Source organism: Rhinatrema bivittatum, chromosome 19 (assembly GCF_901001135.1).
Source record: "Rhinatrema bivittatum chromosome 19, aRhiBiv1.1, whole genome shotgun sequence".
Taxonomy (NCBI): Eukaryota; Metazoa; Chordata; class Amphibia; order Gymnophiona; family Rhinatrematidae; genus Rhinatrema; species Rhinatrema bivittatum.
Genome location: NC_042633.1, coordinates 3,417,990 through 3,437,726, shown reverse-complemented (window position 1 = coordinate 3,437,726; position 19,737 = coordinate 3,417,990). Strand labels below are relative to the sequence as shown.

At 45.4% G+C, this 19,737-nt stretch overlaps 1 protein-coding gene across 1 annotated transcript; it reads left to right on the top strand.

Annotated features, from left to right (window-relative positions):
- Positions 1–222: 222 nt before the first annotated feature.
- On the top strand, positions 223–19,411 carry LOC115081058 (vomeronasal type-2 receptor 26-like). The gene is made up of 3 exons (XM_029585572.1): positions 223–318; positions 12,786–12,909; positions 18,501–19,411. Exons 1-3 carry the CDS (start codon positions 223–225, stop codon positions 19,409–19,411), a joined length of 1,131 nt encoding a protein of 376 aa, XP_029441432.1.
- The last annotated feature ends 326 nt before the right edge of the window (positions 19,412–19,737 follow it).

Here is a 19,737-nt window from a genome sequence, read left to right as displayed (position 1 = left end):
CTGACAGGAGGCAACTAGCACTTCAGAAAGTGACCTCATTGCTAGGCAAAGATAGAATCCCCGGGCTCGGTTTAAATCCCCCTTACTGGCGTCTGACGTCATCAGGAGGCGGATTCTGACATCCGGGGCTGCACCAATAAAACGGCGGTCCTCGCGCGCACGCGTGGCACTCCAAGGGGGCGGAGTCTTCGGCGGCGTCTCCCTCGTGGAGACGCCGCTGCCATGCGGCTTGGGAGGCCCAGGAACCGGCGGTTTTCAGTCGCTGCCACACGGCTCGAGAGGTTCGGGGACCGGCAAATCGCGGCGCCTCAGAAGGAGGTAAGGGCCCGGTCACTGCCCCAGTGACCGGAATCGCAACACTCATTCCTTGCCTTGCCTTGCGTGGCCTTCGGGCCTTATTCCTTGCCTTGCCTTGCCTTGCGTGGCCTTCGGGCCTTATTCCTTGCCTTGCCTTGCCTTGCCTTGCGCGGCCTTCGGGCCTTATTCATTCCTTGCCTTGCGCGGCCTTCGGGCCTTCTACCTTGCCTTGCTCTGGGTGTACCTTTGGGCCTGCTGCCTTGTACTGTGTGTGGCCTACGGGCCTTCTGTGTGTGTGTGGCCTACGGGCCTTCTGACCTGCCTTGCCCTGCTTACTGAGTGTGGCCTACGGGCCTTCTGTGTGTGTGTGGCCTACGGGCCTTCTGACCTGCCTTGCCCTGCTTACGGTGTGTGGCCTACGGGCCTTCTGTGTGTGTGTGGCCTACGGGCCTTCTGACCTGCCTTGCCCTGCTTACTGAGTGGGGCCTACGGGCCTTCTGTGTGTGTGTGGCCTACGGGCCTTCTGTCCTGCCTTGCCCTGCTTACGGTGTGTGGCCTACGGGCCTTCTGTGTGTGTGTGGCCTACGGGCCTTCTGACCTGCCTTGCCCTGCTTACTGAGTGGGGCCTACGGGCCTTCTGTGTGTGTGTGGCCTACGGGCCTTCTGACCTGCCTTGCCCTGACCCAGCCTGGACCCAGACACTGCTACTTGCCGCCTGCCCTGACCCAGCCTGGACCCAGACACTGTTACTTGCCGCCTGCCCTGACCCAGCCTGGACCCAGACACTGTTTCTAGCCTTTCCTGTCTCTCTCCACCTGGAGCCACCCTTCTGGGTGGTGTTCACTACCCCTGAACACAGCCTAAGCGTAACACCTACTGATTTTACACAAGCAGGCCTTTTAAAATCTACTTGTAAGTCAACTTGACTAATAGTTGCACTTTTTTGACTTATCTGGCCTTGGCCTGTTACTTAGCCAGATAAATTGTCATATGCGAGCAACCGTGCATGCTTATGTATTTATATTTTATAACCTACACATATCAGTAGCATGCAGGTTATTATATAAACCAGTAATTTGGCATGCACCCATATATATGCGTATATGGGTGCACGCAAGCAGTTTTGAAAATTAGCCTCCCAATCTAGCACACAATGGGGCGGATTTTCAGAGCCCTGCTCGCCTAAATCCGCCCAAAACCGGGCGGATTTAGGCGAGCAGGGCCCTGCGCGCCGGTGAGCCTATTTTACATAGGCCTACCGGCGCGCGCAGAGCCCCGGGACTCGCGTAAGTCCCGGGGTTCTCCGAGGGGAGCGTGTCGGGGGCGTGTCGGGGGGCGGGCCCGGTCGTCGCGGCGTTTAGGGGGCGTGTCGGCAGCGTTTTGGGGGCGGGTACGGGGGCGTGGCTATGGCCCGGGGCGGTATGGGGGCGTGGCCGCGCCCTCCGTACCCGCCCCCAGGTCGTGTCCTGGCGCGCAACAGGCCCGCTGGCGCGCGGGGATTTACTTCTCCCTCCGGGAGGCATAAATCCCCGGAGAAAGGTAAGGGGGGGGGGGTGTAGACAGGGCCGGGCGGGTGGGTTAGGTAGAGGAAGGGAGGGGAAGGTGAGGGGAGGGCGTTAGAGGATTCCCTCCAAGGCCGCTCCGATTTCGGAGCGGCCTTGGAGGGAACGGGGGCAGGCTGCGCGGCTCGGCGCGCGCCGGCTATACAAAATCAATAGACTTGCGCGCGCCGATCCAGGTTTTTAGCAGATACGCGCGGCTCCGCGCGTATCTACTAAAATCCCGCGTACTTTTGTTGGCGCCTGGAGCGCCAACAAAAGTACGCCAACGCGCCTTGTTTCAAAATCTACCCCAATATGCATAGACAGTAATAGTCTAATTCACCAAAAAATATTTAATTTTTTGCGAGATTTAAGAGCTGTTTACCAGCAGTCCAAATTATCACAAATAGATGAAGGTTATGCCACTCAATCATTTCTTTATCCACTTTAAAATATAGTCATACTTCCATGCTTCTAGCTTGCAGAAAATGTCAAAAAGCCTTACTGAAGTACAGAAAGGGAAGGTCAATTGCATCTCATTGATCCACCACGTTTGTCACCTCATGAAAAAGGTGAAGGCTTTGGGATTCTTCTAAGAGCTGAATGAAAATAGGGGCAAAAAATTAGCAAAAGCCCAGCAAATAATTTTGCTTGCATAAATTTTTAAAAGTGCATATTTTTGTTCAAGGATTTAATTTCCTGAAATTTCAGAAAGAGGAGAGAAAAACACCATAGACAAAATGGTGGCTGGAAAAATTTGACGCAAAAGGAACTATTTCTTCAAGCAAAGACCGGTGTATACATGGAACAATTTCTTTGAATGGAGACGGTGGAAGAAAAATGTTAATGGAATTGGAAGAAGACTTGGGATAAGCATAGACAATCCTTAGATGTGGTGAAAGTTAGAGGAATATAAATGTGACTCAAAGGTGGCTGAAAACAAGAATCAATCACAATAATAAAGATTCAGCTGTAGAAAGAAGAACTCAATGTGATGTGGTATCTAGCAACCATCATACATTGCCACAGTGGACTATATGGCTTATAATATCAAGCCCGTGGAACACTGGGCTTGTCTAATCATAGGTTGCAAAGATGATAGAATAAACTCCTAAACAAGGCTGTATGACAGGTGCAGGCACTGCGAAAATTCTACTAATGCTTGCACTTATCTTTTTCCACCAATGACAGGATAGTACATTCAGTCCTGAAGTGCATGCTCCGACACAGCGGTGTTTCGGAGTGTATGACTCCTTTCTCAGGGTATTCCAGGTAGTGACATACTGACTTGATGAGTCTGTGTGGAAATAAAAAAGAGTTCTTAAAAAATGCCTTGGCGGGAAATAAACCAACAAATAACTCCAGACTGGAAGTGTGAAACTTACTGAAAGGTTGAATGCGGTCAGTCTATAAGCTGGTAACCGCGTGTATTAGATCGTTGAAACAGTGCAACAAGAGTCATAATAAATGCCAAACCTTCTTATTATTTATCCAAAAAGTGCAGGCACAAAGACGGTTACCTGATGGATGAAAGTACTTACGTGCACAATGAAAGTGCAACCTCACAGCGATTTATGCCGCTAACTGACAGGAGGAATGCGGGCAAAAACGCCAGATTTAAAGGAAAATCCTCCGACTGAAAATGGAGCCGGCAGGAAATGACGTCTGTCACCCCAAATATGGTGGTGACCATATATGGAAAATGACGTTTCAGGGGGTATTCTTGCACCGATTGAAATCCATAAAAGGGCAATGACATCATGATGGTGGCCATTTTGAAGAATGATTGTCGGGGTAGTTTGATCCATATAAGGGGTATGACGTTGCAAAGGCAGCCATATTGAAAGTGCTGTCAAATAAGAGTGAACCATTCAACTTTTTAATTGAACCCTAGTGGTTCAGTGGAACGTAAACGAAAAATCCAACGATTTTCTTTGAAATTCAACTGCGACGATCTATCCCCTCCTCTCCAATGCGGGGGAATGTGTTCAAGGATGATCCATTTGTAATCATCGAATGAGTATGCATGTGAAATACTGTGTTGTACCAAAGGAGCTTTGATAGCTCTATTGTTGATTCTGCTTCGATGCTCGGTGAGTCTGGTGCGAATTTTGCGCTGTGTGCGTCCTACATAGATTTTGTCACACGGACATTGTAATGCGTAAATAACAAAATCAGTGTTACAATTAACTGCATGTTTGTTTGTGATTTGAATGCCTGTTTGAGGATCTTTCCACCGGGTGCCTACAATTGCTGAAGCGCAAAAAGAACATTTACCACATACTGGGGTAGATTTTCATACAGGGCGCCCTCGCGTACTTTTGTAGGCGCATCAGGCGCAAACAAAAGTACGCTGGATTTTAGTAGATACGCGCGGAGCCGCGCGTATCTGCTAAAATCCTGGATCGGCGCGCGCAAGGCTACCGATTTCGTGTAGCCGGCGCGCGCCGAGCCGCGCAGCCTACCTCCGTTCCCTCCGAGGCCGCTCCGAAATCGGAGCGGCCTCGGAGAGAATTCGCTAATGCCCTCCCCTCACCTTCCCCTCCCTTCCTCTACCTAACCCACCCCCCGGCCCTGTCTAAACCCCCCCCCTACCTTTGTTGGGGGATTTACGCCTCCCAGAGGGAGAAGTAAATCCCCGCGTGCCAGCGGGCCGCTGGCGCGCCTAGACACGACCCGGGGGTGGTTCCGGAGGGCGCGGCCATGCCCTCGGACTGCCCCGTGCCGATACCACGCCCCCGGGCCCGCCCCCAAAACGCCGCCGACACGCCCTGAAAACGCCGCGCCGATCGGCCCCACCCCGACACGCCCCCTCGGAAAACCCCGGGACTTACGCGAGTCCCGGGGCTCTGCGCGCGCCGGCAGGCCTATGTAAAATAGGCGCACCGGCACGCAAGCCCTGCTCGCGTAAATCCGGGCGGATTTACGCGAGCAGGGCTCTTAAAATCCGCCCCACTGTTTGTCCAGCATGTTGTGAGACAGAGCGATGTTCAAGCCACGAGTGTATGCGAACATGGGGGGATCTCGAAAAAATGAATGTGGACTGAGTACATGCCAGTTTTTCATAATGGCTTGTTTGATGTATGATGTAAGCTCTGTGTATTGAAGAACACAAATTAAACCTGGAGTTTCATTGCGTTGTTTGTATTGTAACAGTTGTGTCCTGTCTGAAAATGTTGCCCTCTTGTGTGCTCTGCGAATGACGCGAGCAGGGTAACCTCTTTCTAAGAATCTGTTGTGCAATTGATCAGTTTGTACATGAAACTCACTGGTATCCGAACAAAGCCTGTGGAGCCGACAAAAATTGGCCCACCGGTAATCCTTCTTTAAATTTTCTGGGATGATGGCTCTTAAAACGGAGGTAATTGTTCCGATCAGTGGGCTTTCTGAATAAAGTTGTACTAATGCCCAAATGATTCTTCGTGATTTGAATGTCCAGAAAAGAAAGCTGATTTTGATTATACACGATGCTGAATTTAAGATGTGGATTAACTTGATTAAGCCATTGATGGAACTGAAGCAATTGTGTTTCTGTATGAGTCCAAATAAAAAATATATCGTCCATGTAACATGACCACAGTGTGACGAATTGAAAATATGAAGACTGATAGACGTGTTTTTCCTCAAATTTGGTGACATAGAAGTTGGCAACATCTGGTGCAATGGGTGAACCCATCGCTACCCCATGGATCTGAAGATAAAATTGTTGTTCAAAGGAGAAAAAATTATTAAATAATATTATTTCTGTTAAAGCAACTAAAAACTCCGATGGAACTCGATGTGGTCTCATTCTGCGTTCAACAATCTCTTGAACCAATTGGAGCGCATCAGATTGTGGAACATTTGTGTACAGCACCTCAATATCTAAACTTACCAAGAAATGACTACTGGGTATGTGTGCTACAGTAGAAAGCTTACTGAGCATATCAGAAGTGTCTTGAATGAAGGAGACAGCGTTTTTAACGGCTGTACAGAGGAAAAGATCCATAAACTTGGCTAAAGGTTCCAGAATGGAGCCATTGGCTGAAACAATATTTTATTTCTTTCTTTATTTTATTTATTTAAGAGTTTTTATATACCGTCATTAAGTTATTTACCATCATAACGGTTTACAATAAGGCATCTATATCAAAGAAAGTGACGATTCTAATTTACATAGATGGTGCCATTGTGATTCGGTAACAAACAGTAATTAAGAATAATATGGGTTGTGCTAGGAAATTACCTTTAGAGAAATTCCCTTGGGAGGTTAAGTGTTTTATGTTCCCTCATCCTGATGGTTTGGCTACAGTTAAAAGTGAGTGAGCTAATTTCCAGTAGTATCTGGAAAGTATGCTTTGGGTGCTCCGAGTCCGCTTTAGCCTTATTTATTTGCCTGCATCATTTTTTTTCTTGAAGGCTTGTTTGAAAAACCAAGTTTTGAGTTGTGTTTTGAAAAATGTATGGTTACTCTGGAGTCTTAGGTCAAGGGGCATTGAGTTCCATAATGTGGGACCAGCCAGAGACAGTGCACGTTCCCTAACTTGGGTAAGTCTTGCTGTTTTTACAGATGGAATCGTTAAGAAAGCTTTGTTTGCTGATCTTAAATTTCTGTATGGGATGTGTACTCGAAGTGCTGTGTTCAGCCACTCTACTTTTTAGTCATGGATAAGTTTGTGTATTAAGCAAAGTGCTTTGAACTGAATTCTCTGTTCTATGGGTAGCCAATGTAGTGTGGCAAGTGTATCTGTTATGTGGTCTCTTTTACTTTTTCCAGTGAGTATTCGAGCTGCAGCGTTTTGTAAAATTTGTAGCGGTCTTATTGTAGTGTAGGGTAGACCAAGCAGTAAAGCATTGCAATAGTCCGTGCTGGCAAATATCAGAGATTGGAGTACTGTGCGGAAGTTTGGCAGGGATAGTAATGGTTTAAGTTTTCTAAGTATCATGAGTTTTGCATATCCTTCCTTTACCTTTAGTGAAATGTGTTGTTTGAGGTTTAGTTCAGTGTCAATTATTACGCCGAGACGGCAGGGTGGATGAACCAAAGTCTTATGGATCTTAGGGACCCCGTAGATAACCGGGGTATGTGGGGACATGACCCTTAAAAAATTGTATTCTTTTGTGGTGAGATAGCCTTGTTCATGAGCTCCATTTAACAGGGCACTGATCTTAGTGTCTAATGCTGGAGTAGGGTCAGCCTCTAATAACCAATAATATTTCTGGTCATCCAGTTGGCGTAGAATTTCTGCACGATAATCCTCATGGTCTAAGATGATGATGGCACCGCCTTTGTCAGCAGGTTTGATGACAATTGCAGCATTGTCTGATAATGGATTTAAGATTAATGGATAATGTCTGATAATAGATTTAGGGGCGGATTTTCAGAGCCCTGCTCGCGTAAATCCGCCCAAAACCAGGCGGATTTACGCGAGCAGGGCCCTGCGCGCCGGGAAGCCTATTTTACATAGGCCTCCCGGCGCGCGCAGAGCCCCGGGACTCGCGTACGTCCCGGGGTTCTCGGAGGGGGGCGTGTCGGGGGCGGGGCCGGAGCGCGCGGCATTGCGGGGGCGTGTCGGCAGCGTTTTGGGGGCGGGTACGGGGCGTGGCTACGGCCCGGGGGCGTGGCCGCGCCCTCCGTACCCGCCCCCAGGTCGCGGCCCGGCGCGCAGCAGGCCCGCTGGCGCGCGGGGATTTACGTCTCCCTCCGGGAGGCGTAAATCCCCCGACAAAGGTAAGGGGGGGGGTGTAGACAGGGCCGGGGGGGTGGGTTAGGTAGGGGAAGGGAGGGTAAGGTGAGGGGAGGGCAAAGGAAAGTTCCCTCCGAGGCCGCTCCGATTTCGGAGCGGCCTTGGAGGGAACGGGGGGAGGCAGCGCGGCTCGGCGCGCGCAGGCTATACAAAATCGATAGCCTTGCGCACGCCGATCCAGGATTTTAGTGGATACGCGCGGCTCCGCGCGTATCTACTAAAATCCAGCGTACTTTTGCTTGAGTCTGATGCGCAAGCAAAAGTAGGCTGATCGCGCTTCTTTTAAAATCTACCCCTTAATGTCTGATAATGGATTTAATGGTTTAATGGAACAAAGTCAGCATGGCTTTACCCAGGGCAAGTCTTGCCTCACAAATCTGCTTCATTTTTTTGAAGGAGTTAATAAACATGTGGATAAAGGTGAACCGGTAGATATAGTGTACTTGGATTTTCAGAAGGCGTTTGACAAAGTTCCTCATGAGAGGCTTCTAGGAAAAGTAAAAAGTCATGGGATAGGTGGCGATGTCCTTTCGTGGATTGCAAACTGGCTAAAAGACAGGAAACAGAGAGTAGGATTAAATGGGCAATTTTCTCAGTGGAAGGGAGTGGACAGTGGAGTGCCTCAGGGATCTGTATTGGGACCCTTACTGTTCAATATATTTATAAACAAGCCGTTAAGCCCGTTAAAACGGGCTACATTACATTTTTTTTTCAGTCCATTTTCTAACACAGCACCCTTCTACACTTTTTCTCCCTCTCTCCCCCTTCCCCTCGTTCACTCCTCCCCTTTCCTCCACTCAGTCTTACTCACCCTCTGTCTCCCACTGCCTCCTTTCCCTCACTCTCACCTCCCTCCCCTTCCCTCAGTCACTCCCACCTCTCTCCCCTTCTCTCAGTCACTCCCTACCCTCTCTCAATCCCATCCCCTCCCCCTCAGCCCTCCTCCACTCCCTTTTTCTCTGCTCCACAACTTCTTACCCTTCCACTTACTCACATCCCTGTCTCTCACCTCTCCCTCATTCTCCCTCTCCCCCTTCCACTTACATCCCTGTCTCGCACCTCTCCCTCATTCTCCCTCTCCCCTCACTCTTCCCCACCCCCTACCTCCCTCCCACACACTCACCCACTCCTCCCTCCCTCTCCCTCCCTCCCTCTCACTCAGTCCCTCCCCCCACTCAGTCCTCCCTCTCACTCAGTCCCTCCCTCCCCCTCACTCAGTCCCTCCCATTCAGTCCCTCCCTCTCACTCAGTCACTCCCTCCCACTCCCTCCCTCCCTCCCTCTCACTCAGTCCGTCCCTCCCTCTCTCTCTCTCTCCTCCCTCCCTCGCTACTGGCCGCCGCTGCCGCCGCCCGCTGCCGCCGCCGCCGCCGCTGCCACCCGCCGCCGCCGCTGCCACCCGCCGCCGCCAGCCGACGCCACTTCCACTCGACGCCGCCATTTTTTTTTTTTGACGCTGGCTTAGACCGACGTGCTCGCCCGCACATGCGCGGTAGAGCTGGTCTCTACTGCGCATTTGCGGCACGTCGGTCAACCTTCAATTATTAGGTTGATGATCTGGAAAGAAATACGACAAGTGAGATAATCAAATTTGCAGATGACACAAAATTGTTCAGAGTAGTTAAATCACAAGCAGATTGTGATAAATTGCAGGAAGACCTTGTGAGACTGGAAAATTGGGCATCCAAATGGCAGATGAAATTTAATGTGGATAAGTGCAAGGTGATGCATATAGGGAAAAATAACCCATGCTATAATTACACAATGTTGGGTTCCATATTAGGTGCTACAACCCAAGAATTAGATCTAGGTGTCATAGTGGATAACACACTGAAATCGTCGGTGCAGTGTGCTGCGGCAGTCCAAAAAGCAAACAGAATGTTGGGAATTATTAGAAAAGGAATGGTGAATAAAACGGAAAATGTCATAATGCCTCTGTATCGCTCCATGGTGAGACCGCACCTTGAATACTGTGTACAATTCTGGTCGCCGCATCTCAAAAAAGATATAATTGCGATGGAGAAGGTACAGAGAAGGGCTACCAAAATGATAAGGGGAATGGAACAACTCCCCTATGAGGAAAGATTAAAGAGGTTAGGACTTTTCAGTTTGGAGAAGAGACGACTGAGGGGGGATATGATAGAGGTGTTTAAAATCATGAGAGGTCTAGAACGGGTAGATGTGAATCGGTTATTTACTCTTTCGGATAGTAGAAAGACTAAGGGGCACTCCATGAAGTTAGCATGGGGCACATTTAAAACTAATCGGAGAAAGTTCTTTTTTACTCAACGCACAATTAAACTCTGGAATTTGTTGCCAGAGAATGTGGTTAGTGCAGTTAGTATAGCTGTGTTTAAAAAAGGATTGGATAAGTTCTTGGAGGAGAAGTCCATTACCTGCTATTAAGTTCACTTAGAGAATAGCCACTGCCATTAGCAATGGTTACATGGAATAGACTTAGTTTTTGGGTACTTGCCAGGTTCTTATGGCCTGGACTGGCCACTGTTGGAAACAGGATGCTGGGCTTGATGGACCCTTGGTCTGACCCAGTATGGCATTTTCTTATGTTCTTATGTTCTTAAGCGCATGATTTTCTGCAGAAGAAAGATTATAAAATGTGTGATGATGTCTGGATTCAATATCTGAAACTTCTTGAAGAACTAGTGTCTGAAATGCTTTAATTTGTTCGTTGACTACTCCTGGAGGGATCCAACGAGATCTGGCCTTTATGATTGAATTGTCTTGTGCCACTTCTGGAGTTTTGGAGAAAAAATGTTTGATCATCAAAAGTCTGAAAAATTTGTATAAGTGTATCCGACAGGAAAAAGGATCATGTCTGTTGGTGGGAACATAGGATAAACCTCGATTCAACACCTGTTCTTCATGTGTTGTGAGGTGGTGGCCAGATAAATTAATTATCGATGACTGTCTTGATTTTGGGACCGGGTGAAGGGTTTGTGCCACTGTGCATCCTCTTCGTGGATGGGTTGCTGATTGGTCTTTCTTCCGTAAGATCTTGGAGGACGGGATGGATACCGGCATTTCTCTAAAAAAGCTGAGGATCATTGTCCACGAGGAGCCTGCTGGTCATCTGACCCACTAGAAGAATCTTCTGATGAAGCGAATGCTACTTTTTTGGGGGCGGGATTTTTATCATCTTTCTTATTGAGCCATGTATATATGCTGGCATTGGCATAATCACTCTTGTGTCTTTTGAATTTCGTGACCTTATTGCGTTTGATATCAGCTTTGGATTTATCGATGGTTGCTTGTAACTCATCCATAGAGCATTGTACAGTATCAACATCAGTAGAGGCTTTATATTAATCTTCAATGACTACGATCTCAGCTTGAATCTCTTCCGTGACAATCTTAGTATATTCTATGATTAAGAGCATCAAGTCCAGTGAGCATTTGTTCAAGATCGCTGCCCATTTGGAGAGAAATTCTGGTCTGTCAGTGAACATCAATGGTGCTTTATTGATGCGGAGACCACGAGGAATTACTTGTTGTTTGACATATTCTATCATGGTTATTCCATGTAACTCTGCTCTGGTGTTCCTTTTGTGCAGAGTCAGTAAATCTCCCAAAACATCATGTGTGGTGGTAGTGGGTGCTGAGTCAGAAAAAAGAGATGTTTCTTGAGCAATATTAGAAACATGTTCAGCTGAATAGCTGAATATGTCCTTCCAGTCCGATGAAGCCATTGTTGAACAAGAGAAGATCTGACAATAGCACTATAAATGTGACTCAAAGGTGGCTGAAAACAAGAATCAATCACAATAATAAAGATTCAGCTGTAGAAAGAAGAACTCAATGTGAAGTGGTATCTAGCAACCGTCATATATTGCCACAGTGGACTATATGGCTTATATTATCAAGCCCGTGGAACACTTGTGCCTGCACTTTTTGGATAAATAATAAGAATGTTTGGCATTTATTATGACTCTTGTTGCACTGTTTCAGCGATCTAATACAAGCGGTTACCAGCTTATAGACTGACCGCATTCAACCTTTCAGTAAGTTTCACACTTCCAGTCTGGAGTTATTTGTTGGTTTATTTGCCGCCAAGGCATTTTTTAAGAACTCTTTTTTATTTCCACACAGACTCATCAAGTCAGTATGTCACTACCTGGAGAACATAAGAACATAAGAAAATGCCATACTGGGTCAGACCAAGGGTCCATCAAGCCCAGCATCCTGTTTCCAACAGTGGCCAATCCAGGCCATAAGAACCTGGCAAGTACCCTGAGGAAGGAGTCATACAATCCGAAACACCGCTGTGTCGGAGCATGCACTTCAGGACTGAATGTACTATCATGTCATTGGTGGAATAAGATAAGTGCTAGGGATGTGCAGACAAAAAGTTTATGTTCATAAGTCCATAAGTCGAAGGTGAGGGTCAATTTCGGTCAATATGGACATATGTAGAATTCCATAATTCCATATGTCCATACGTGCACCGGTTCCCTAAATAAAAATTTAAACCCCTCACCCTCCTTAATCCCCCCCCCCCAAGACTTACCAAAACTCCCTGGTGCTCCAGCGGGGAGTCAGGAAGCCATTCCTGTATTCCTTTGCGAGGAGCACGTGACGTCGGAGTGACGCGGACGTCACGTGATTCACCGCGCCTCCGCTCCCGGACCCCCGTTGGACCACCAGGGAGTTTTGGTAAGTCTTGGGGGGGTCAGGAGGGTGGGGGGTTTAAGTGTTTATTTAGGATCAACGATCACGATTTCCAACTTATTCAACATAGCTATGTTGAATAAGTTGGAAATCGCGATCGTTGCGCCTCATCACTTTTTTAAGTTAAAAAAAAAAAAGTTGCGTTTTACATATGCGTTCAAAACGAATGCACACCCCTAATAAGTGCAAGCATTAGTAGAATTTTCGCAGTGCCTGCACCTGTCATACAGCCTTGTTTAGGAGTTTATTCTATCATCTTTGCAACCTATGATTAGACAAGCCCAGTGTTCCACGGGCTTGATAATATAAGCCATATAGTCCACTCTGGCAATATATGATGGTTGCTAGATACCACTTCACATTGAATTCTTCTTTCTACAGCTGAATCTTTATTATTGTGAAAGAGGAAAGCATAGATCAGGTTAGATCTGTGATTTTGCAGGAGAAAGAAAGACGGGATAGAGAAGGCAGAATACAATAGCAGATAATGACCAGAAGTTTATGTATCTGTGTTTGACTCTTCTTATAATCCACAGACCCCTCGCTCTGTCTGCAGCGAGAGCTGCCCCGTTGGATACAGGAAATCTGCCAGACTTGGCCAGCCCAGCTGCTGCTTTGACTGCATCCCTTGCTCTGCTGGAGAAATAGCCAATGAAACGGGTGAGAGCCGCCTCTGGTCTATCTCTGAGATAATGAGGGACTCTGACATGCCACAACTTTGACTTCCCAAGGCTGTGATGTAGTAAATTCGAAAAACCAAAATCAAGGGCCTAAGGGTACTGTAGCCTGTCACACAAATACAAATAAAGAGCTCCATACATATAGCAATATAGCACTCCCAAAGTCTCAGTTCTCCTTAGATACACTTTGCCTAACTTGTTTACCTTTCACTATCCAGTAAAGCTCTATCTAGTTCAAGAGAACTGTTTTATCTAAAGATTATTATGATGGAAACATATTTCTTGTCATGGATTCATTTATCATTCACAACAGAGAAATTCCGAAATGTTAATTACATGTCTTATCTGTAGTGCAGAGTAGGGAAACTCCCCAGCTTGCTCAAACTTTTTGTAACAACCACAAAAATGCCCACGCGGCCACTAATGCACAGGTGAACTGTATCAGGGTTTTTCTAAAGACAAAAGGAGAAGGGAGAGAAGAAAATGTAATAAAAATTCAAACACTGTAAAAGCAATTACCTTTTACTTAATGAGATCCTCTTGGCAGTGTTTCTTGGTAACTTTGGAATTTGTCTCAAGAGCCTGTCAACATTTCTAAAGGAGCTAGGCACAGCCTGCACTTTACACTCACTTTTAAATCACACACTGCCCATGAGTGACTTCTCAAACAGCCAGTCAGTGAGCAAAAATGTATTTCAAAATTGCTTTCAAAACCGTTAATCAAATATTTTTACAAATCCAGGCCCCACATTCAGTGATAAAGTTATACCCATCCAGTTCCCCAAAATCTTATGTAAAACAACTTTTTTACTCCGGACTCTATAGCAAACCATCTCGATCTGCCATATGTGGATCTCAGTGTACTGCTAGCAGAGGGAGTATGTGAATTTTTATTACATTTTCTTATTTCCTTTCTCTTTAGAAAAGCCCTGATGCAACTCACCTGCTAAACATTGGCCACGTGTGTGTTTTTGTATTTATTAAGAAAAGTTTGATCGAGCAAGCTGGTGAGCTTCCTTACTCCGAATTAGCAATAAGTCATATAATTAATAACGTTTTACAGCTTCTCTGTTATGAAGGATAAGTGAATCCCCAGCAAGAAGTATGTTGTCACCATAATAACTTTTTAGATCAAAACAGTAATTTTGAACAAGAGTTTTACCGGATACTGAAATATATACATTACACAGAGAAAGTACATCAGTGGAAGCCTCCTTGAGATTGCAAAGCAAGTTGTTTCTTTTAAAGTATTAGTAGGATAGGAAGAAAGGAAAGTCAAAATATTTGCAGTAGGACAAGAACAGATGTGGTTCAGCCTGTCTCAAATGACATGAAGCTTGTAGGTGACTCTAGTTGTCCATCAAATCTTTCCTTGCCTCATGGTGCTGAAAGGGACCCACCTATGAATAATTCAAACAGACAAGACAGCTAGACACAGTAATATTAAAGATGAATATTAGCAATTTTATACTCAGTTTTCTTCTTTATTAATCTGATGACTCACTTTCATTAACCTCAGTATCTATTGCCCATTATTATTTATTTATTTAAAAGCTTTTTTTATACCGTCATTCATAGTTACATCACAACGGTGTACAATGTGTTTATATCTGTAGGATATTCACATACTCAAATATACAATAAAATTAAATAACCTTAAAACATCTAAAAATACAAATCACATAATATAAAACTTAAATCTTATTAAAATAATTCTAAGAGTTGGCAGCAAAACATTTGTTTCAAGCATCTAAAAAAATACAATCACATTGAATAAAACTTAAATCGTATTAATAATTACTCTGTGGGTTGGCTGCAAAAAGCTCGCTAGAAAAAACAAGTCTTCAGTCTCTTTTTAAAATTTCTAAAATCTGACTCAAGCTGTAGCTCAATTGGTAAAGTGTTCCATGTGCTTGGGCCTGCTATAGAAATAACTCTTTCCCGTACTGATGTTAAGTGAGCAGTATTTAGTGAAAGAACGGTAAGCAAACCTTTGTTGGCAGATCTTAAAGATCTTTGTGGTGTATGCATTCGTATAGAAAAATTTAACCAATCTGATTTATGAGCATAAATGGTCTTATGAATAATACAACAAGTTTTATACAGGATCCTTTGAGTAATGGGAAGCCAGTGCAAACTAATCAGAATTGCTGTAATGTGTTCACGCCTGTTACAATTTGTTAATACCCATGCAGCCGCATTTTGCAACACTTGCAATGGTCGTAATGTTGGTTGTGGAAGTCCCAATAAAAGAGAGTTACAATTAGGGATGTGAATCGTTTTAGGACGATTAAAATTATCGTCCGATAATTTTAATATCGTCTTAAACCGTTATGGAACACAATACAATACAGATTCTAACGATTTATCGTTATAAATCGTTAGAATCGTGAGCCGGCACACTAAAACCCCCTAAAACCCACCCCCGACCCTTTAAATTAAATCCCCCACCCTCCCGAACCCCCCCCCAAATAACTTAAATAACCTGCGGGTCCAGCGGCGGTCCGGAACGGCAGCGGTCCGGAACGGGCTCCTGCTCTGAATCTTGTCGTCTTCAGCCGGCGCCATTTTCCAAAATGGCGCCGAAAAATGGCGGCGGCCATAGACGAAAAAGATTGGACGGCAGGAGGTCCTTCCGGACCCCCGCTGGACTTTTGGCAAGTCTCGTGGGGGTCAGGAGGCCCCCCACAAGCTGGCCAAAAGTTCCTGGAGGTCCAGCGGGGGTCAGGGAGCGATTTCCCGCCGCGAATCGTTTTCGTACGGAAAATGGCGCCGGCAGGAGATCGACTGCAGGAGGTCAGTTCAGCGAGGGTTCCGGCGCCTCGCTGAACGACCTCCTGCAGTCGATCTCCTGCCGGCGCCATTTTCCGTACGAAAACGATTCACGGCGGGAAATCGCTCCCTGACCCCCGCTGGACCTCCAGGAACTTTTGGCCAGCTTGTGGGGGGCCTCCTGACCCCCACGAGACTTGCCAAAAGTCCAGCGGGGGTCCGGAAGGACCTCCTGCCGTCCAATCTTTTTCGTCTATGGCCGCCGCCATTTTTCGGCGCCATTTTGGAAAATGGCGCCGGCTGAAGACGACAAGATTCAGAGCAGGAGCCCGTTCCGGACCGCTGCCGTTCCGGACCGCCGCTGGACCCACAGGTTATTTAAGTTATTTGGGGGGGGGGTTCGGGAGGGTGGGGGATTTAATTTAAAGGGTCGGGGGTGGGTTTTAGGGGGTTTTAATGTGCCGGTTTTTCGATTTTTCGATTTTTCGATTTTTAACGATTTTTAACGATTTTTCACGATATTTTACCCCCCCAAACGGCAACAATACGATTCCCTCCCCCTCCCAGCCGAAATCGATCGTTAAGACGATCGAGGATACGATTCACATCCCTAGTTACAATAACTAATGAAGATAAAATGAGGGCCTGTAGTACGGAACAAAAATTATTAAAATCTAATAATGGTTTCAAACGTCTAAGTACTAAAAGTTTATAATATCCATCTCTTATTTTCATCGAAATATGCTTTTTAAAATTTAGTTCGCAGTCTATGGTTATTATATAAAATTGAATCCCTGCAGGCTGGAATACCTTATCTTAGACAGTATGTTTCCAACTCATGATTACATTGCATTTATTTATAGGGTTTCCAGGGATAACACTTACTATTCACAAAGGACATTCAGAGTTTTGTAACATTATTCCATAGATAGACAGATTGTGACCATTGCTGGTCATGTTACTTATTTATTTATTTATTTAAAGGCTTTTATATACCGATGTTCATGTAATATTACATATCGCGTCGGTTTACAGAGAACTAAAGTTAGAAATTACATCGAACATATGTGATACATATAACAAGGGGTACATAATAAGAATTATAGATAGACCAAACTTAGTATTACATCAAACATATAAAACACAATTGTATGAGAATGTGAGCACATAATCATATATCTGAAAAACAGCTTAACAAAAGGGCATTTGCCCCAGGGATTTTTTAAATCCTGTACCATGGTCCGGGAGTAGTCTAGCACGAGATAAGGTAAAGAATGAGAAAAAGGGGGTGGCCAGTCAAGGCTGAGGTGATGGGGTTATTGATGCCTTTAAGTGAAGGCTTTTGTGAAAAGCCAAGTCTTAAGCTTTTTCTTAAACGTTTGCTGACAAGGTTCTAGTCAAAAGTCCGTGGGGAGGGCATTCCAGTGTATGGGACCGGCTGTCGAGAATGCACGTTTCTTGATCAATGACTTGGCTGGGGGTGCATAGAGTGTGCCTAAATAACTAGTTCTGATCGGTCTGGATGATGAGTGATGACGAAGAGGGCAGTTTAGTTCTAGCGAGGTTTGGGAGTGAATGGTCTTGTGAGTTATGGTTAAAACTTTATACAGAATTCTGGATTTGATAGGGAGCCAATGTAGGTTCTTAAGGATTGGTGTGATGTGTTCTCCTCTGCTGGAGTTGGTTAAGATCCTGGCAGCGGAGTTCTGTAACATTTGTAATGGTTTGGTGGTGATAGCTGGAAGGCCGATTAGCAGAGAGTTGCAGTAATCTATTTTTGAGAATAAAATTGCTTGGAGAACTGTTCGAAAGTCCTGAAAATGGAGGAGAGGTTTCAGCTTTTTTAATATGTGAAGTTTATGAAAACATTCTTTTGTTGTATTATTGACAAATTTTTTTAGGTTCAGCCTGTTGTCAATAATTACGCCGAGGTCTCTTACGTGTGTGGAGGAGGTCATTTGGGGTGTGATGAGGTTGTTGACCGCCTGCGCATTGTCATCCTGAGTGATAAACATAAGTTCAGTTTTTGAAGTATTGAGTACTAAGTTAATGCTGGTGAGGAGGGTGTTTATGGACTGTAGACAGCTATTCCAGAAATTGAGGGTGTTGGAGATTGAACCTGTGACTGGTATCAGAATCTGGACGTCATTGGCGTAGATGAAGTGAGTAACTTTTAGACTTGTGAGAAGTTGACAAAGGGGGAGAAGATAAATGTTAAATAAGGTGGGGGAAAGAGAGGATCCTTGGGGGACTCCGAGTGTGGACTTGACCGAGTAAGAATCTTTATTGCTTATTCTAACCTTGAAGCTTCTGTTGTTAAGTAATGACTTGAAACAGTCAAAGGCTGTTCCTGAAATACCTATGTCTGAGAGCCAATTGATGAGGATAGAGTGCTTCACCGTGTCGAATGCTGCAGATATATCAAGAAGTGCCAAAAGGTAGGGGGTCTTTTTTTCAAGGCCTGTGAGGAAGCTGTCTGTCAGCAAGATTAGAAGGGATTCCGTACTGAGAGATTTGCGGAATCTGAATTGGGCAGGAGTTAGAATCTTATGTTCCTCTAGGAATTCCGAGAGTTGTTTGTTAACTATCTTCTCCATGAGTTTGGCGACAAACGGTAGGTTAGCGATGGGGTGAAAATTGGCTGGGTCCACTGGGTTCAGGTTGGGTTTCTTGAGTAGAGGTTTGAGGGTGGCTAGTTTTAGCGAGTCCGGTACTAATCCTTGAGCTAGTGAGCAATTGATGATCTCTGCTAATGGCTTAGCGATGGTGTTAGTTACTTGTGTTTCCTCTTCATTTCAGATACAAGTGAGTGTTGGAATTGTCCAGAAGACCACTGGCCCAATGAGAGTCGAGATAAGTGCCTTCCAAAAGCAATAGAGTTTCTGTCCTTCCAGGAACCCATGGGAGCAGCCTTGGCTGCTGTTGCCATTATCCTGTCTTTGGCCACCATCCTTATCCTCTCCATCTTCTACCTGTTCCAGGACACACCGATTGTGAGAGCCAACAATCGGGGTCTCAGCTATCTCCTCCTCTGCTCCCTCCTCCTCTGCTTCCTCTGCTCATTGACATTTATTGGCTTTCCCATGAATCTCACATGCATGGTCCGCCAGCCCACCTTTGGCCTCATCTTTACTGTTAGTGTGTCTTGCATATTGGGAAAAACAGTCACAGTGGTCATCGCCTTCAAGGCTGTGAATCCCCACAATCACCTCCGAAAATGGGTTGGCTCCAAGGTACCCAACCTAATTGTTCTTTTTTGTTCCCTCATCCAGCTTGTTATCTGCACTTATTGGATTTCTAGCCATACTCCCTTTGCTGAGATCAACACTAGATCTGAAAGCGGGAAGATAATCATTGAGTGCAATGATGGGTTGACCATACTCTTCTACTGTATGCTGGGATATATGGGCTTTCTGGCCATCATTAGCTTCATTGTGGCCTTCCTGGCTAGGACATTACCTGACAGCTTCAATGAGGCCAAGTTTATCGCCTTCAGCATGCTGGTCTTTGTGAGTGTCTGGCTGTCTTTCATTCCCGCCTACCTCAGCACACAGGGGAAGTACATGGTTGCAGTAGAGATCTTTGCCATTTTGTCCTCTGGTGCAGGGTTACTTTTCCTAATATTTTTCCCCAAGTGTTACATTATTCTTCTTCATCCAGAGATGAACACCAAGGAACATTTAATAGGAAAACAATCCACACACAAATAAAGTTAGTTACATATCTAACAAGTGACTATTGGATTGGCAGAAGTGATACATAGCCTTTCATTTCTATTTATTCATTAATACATTTTATATCCATGAATCCATCTATGTTTGGCACAGATCACAGCATTAAATACATACAATAAAATATAAATATAACAATAGTTACAATAAAACATGAACGGACTGGATAGCTAAAGGGATTTTGCACAAGGATAGATAGTTATTCACCTCTAGGATTAGAAAGACCAAGATATGGGCAGAATGATACCGAGTCTTTCATCTCTAGTACTAGTTACTTCCAGCCAATGGTTCTCAACTAAGTCCTC

Coding starts and splice junctions, on each gene's coding strand:
- LOC115081058 (XM_029585572.1), top strand. CDS start 223: ATGCGGCTTGGGAGGCCCAGGAACCGGCGGTTTTCAGTCGCTGCCACA. Junction 319..12,785: donor TCGCGGCGCCTCAGAAGGAG/GTAAGGGCCCGG, acceptor TATAATCCACAG/ACCCCTCGCTCTGTCTGCAG. Junction 12,910..18,500: donor AGAAATAGCCAATGAAACGG/GTGAGAGCCGCC, acceptor TCTTCATTTCAG/ATACAAGTGAGTGTTGGAAT.